Source organism: Salvelinus sp. IW2-2015, linkage group LG37 (genome assembly GCF_002910315.2).
Source record: "Salvelinus sp. IW2-2015 linkage group LG37, ASM291031v2, whole genome shotgun sequence".
In the NCBI taxonomy this organism is placed as follows: Eukaryota; Metazoa; Chordata; class Actinopteri; order Salmoniformes; family Salmonidae; genus Salvelinus; species Salvelinus sp. IW2-2015.
In genome coordinates this window covers 10,816,384-10,819,047 of record NC_036876.1, presented here as the reverse complement: position 1 = coordinate 10,819,047, position 2,664 = coordinate 10,816,384, and the positions used below count along the sequence as shown (strand labels likewise).

At 41.4% G+C, this 2,664-nt stretch overlaps 2 protein-coding genes across 3 annotated transcripts in view; one reads left to right on the top strand and one right to left on the bottom strand.

The window, feature by feature from the left end:
• Positions 1 to 2,664, bottom strand: part of LOC111960188 (zinc finger protein 892-like) — an 83,021-nt gene that overhangs the window by 44,823 nt on the left and 35,534 nt on the right. The gene's annotated exons all lie outside the window — the stretch shown is intronic.
• LOC111960438 (NLR family CARD domain-containing protein 3-like) overlaps positions 1 to 2,664 on the top strand; it is a 24,735-nt gene that overhangs the window by 12,778 nt on the left and 9,293 nt on the right. For both annotated transcript variants that reach the window (XM_023982432.2, XM_070437945.1), the window contains exons 3-4: positions 802 to 886; positions 1,133 to 1,361. In XM_023982432.2, coding sequence (XP_023838200.1) covers positions 802 to 886; positions 1,133 to 1,361 — 314 coding nt within the window. The remainder of the gene's footprint in view (positions 1 to 801; positions 887 to 1,132; positions 1,362 to 2,664) is intronic.

Sequence of the window (2,664 nt, the reverse complement as noted above, 5' to 3'; positions counted from 1 at the left end):
GAATGGTACCAACACATCCTCCAAGAGCAACTTCTCCCAACCAGCCAGGAACAGTTTGGTGACGAACAATGCTTCCAGCATGATGGAGAACCTTGCCATAAGGCTTCCAGTCTGTTATTCGAACTCAATCAGCATGACAGAGTGATCTCCAGCCTTGTCCTCGTCAACACTCATACCTGTGTTAACGAGAGAATCACTGACATGTCAGCTGGTCCTTTTGTGGCAGGGCTGAACTGCAGTGGAAATGTTTTTTGGGGATTCAGTTCATTTGCATGGCAAAGAGGGACTTTGCAATTAATTGCAATTCATCTGATCACTCTTCATAACATTCTGGAGTATATGCACATTTCCATCATACAAACTGAGGCAGCAGACTTTGTGAAAATTTATATTTGTCATTCTCAAAACTTTTGGCCACGACTGTACACTGTAACGTTACTGCATGATTGTAGCATGTTTACTAATGCGTTAGTCAACATAGCTAATAGCACTATGACGTTACTTTAGCTAATTTGGTGACAACGATGTAGGCTGTGTATAGCGGTTATGATATGGTTTGGCTTTGAAAGTTTTTTTTAGTTTTTTTCCTGGTCACAATACAACTGATGTGTTATGCATTGAAGTCCACAAACGAAGGGAAAAGGTGAGAGGAGGAGAGCGCATAGTTGCGAGAAGGAATACAACGTGGCTGCTATGAACGTGAACTATGTTTACGCGTGATCAGGGGTGTATTCATTCTGCCGATTCTGGTGAAAACGTTTCAATTTTTTTTAACGTGATAATCTAATATCTTGCCCACAGCGATGAACAACAGAGATCAGAGTCTGAGATTCCCAGTGGTCAGTCTTCCCAGGATCATAAGGAAGATCTGTCCTCCATTTTCAGGGTAGGTTGTACTTTCTCATACAGTAACTAAAGTAGAAGTAAGGATCGTCCACACCTAGAATGATAACCATTATCAATAACCATGACGATCATCAGCGAGCAGCCACAATACAGTACGCTTTATGGTTCTACACACCTTTCAATCAACTTATAAAACACATCCTACCTTAGTTAGTTGCATGTCATGGTGTATTATTAGTTTACTGAAGTGTTATTTTGAAATGAATATGCTTTTTCTTTTTTTCAGTCTGTTGAAGACAGTATCATCACTTTTGTGAGAGGGGAGTTGGAAAGATTTAAGAGGATTTTGTGTCCAGATCTCCCAGAATGCTTTGAGAGTCAGAATAAAGATGCAAAAGCAGTGGGCTCTGAAGATGAGAAGCAGCAGAGCAATGCCAGAGAGGGGGCTCTGAAGATCACACTGCACATCCTGAGGAACATGAACCAGAAGGAACTTGCTGACACGTTGGAAAAAAGTATGAATTATTTGTCTGTAGTCTTTTTATACCAGATTAATGTACCCTTTTACATACTTAAAACTATCATTTAGATCATTTATAGGAAATGAATATTTATGTTAATGAATATACAGTGAATTCGAGAAAGTATTCAGACCCCTTGACTTTTTCCATATTTTATTACGTTACATCCTTATTTTACAATGGATTAAATCAAACATTTTCCTCATCAATCTACACACAATACCTCAATGACAAAGTGAAAAAAAGTTATTTATGTTTGCAAATGTGTGTTTATATATACAGTGGGGAGAACAAGTATTTGATACACTGCCGATTTTGCAGGTTTTCCTACTTACAAAGTCTCTCGATACATGGCCCCATCCATCCTCCCTTCAATACGGTGCAGTCGTCCTGTCCCTTTGCAGAAAAGCATCCCCAAAGATGATGTTTCCACCTCCATGCTTCACGGTTGGGATGGTGTCTTGGGGTTGTACTCATCCTTCTATTCCTCCAAACACGGCGAGTGGAGTTAGAGCAAAAAGCTCTATTTTTGTCTCATCAGACCACATGACCTTCTCCCATTCCTCCTCTGGATATCCAGATGGTCATTGGCAAACTTCAGACGGGCCTGGACATGCGCTGGCTTGAGCAGGGGGACCTTGCGTGCGCTGCAGGATTTTAATCCATGACGGCGTAGTGTGTTACTAATGGTTTTCTTTGAGACTGTGGTCCCAGCTCTCTTCAGGTCATTGACCAGGTCCTGCCGTGTAGTTCTGGGCTGATCCCTCACATTCCTCATGATCATTGATGCCCCCACGAGGTGAGATCTTGCATGGAGCCCCAGACGAGGGTGATTGACCGTCATCTTGAACTTCTTCCATTTTCGAATAATTGTGCCAACAGTTGTTGCCTTCTCACCAAGCTGCTTGGCTATTGTCCTGTAGCCATCCCAGCCTTGTACAGGTCTACAATTTATCCCTGATGTCTTACACAGCTCTCTGGTCTTGGCCATTGTGGAGAGGTTGGAGTCTGTTTGATTGAGTGTGTGGACAGGTGTCTTTTATACAGGTAACGAGTTCAAACAGGTGCAGTTAAACTACGGTAATGAGTGGAGAACAGGAGGGCTTCTTAAGAAAAACTAACAGGTCTGTGAGAGCCGGAATTCTTCTGGTTGGTAGGTGATCAAATACTTATGTCATGCAATAAAATGCAAATTAATTACTTAAAATCATACAATGTAGATTCTGGATTTTTGTTTTAGATTCCGTCTCTCACAGTTGAAGTGTACCTATGATAAAATGACAGACCTCTACATGTT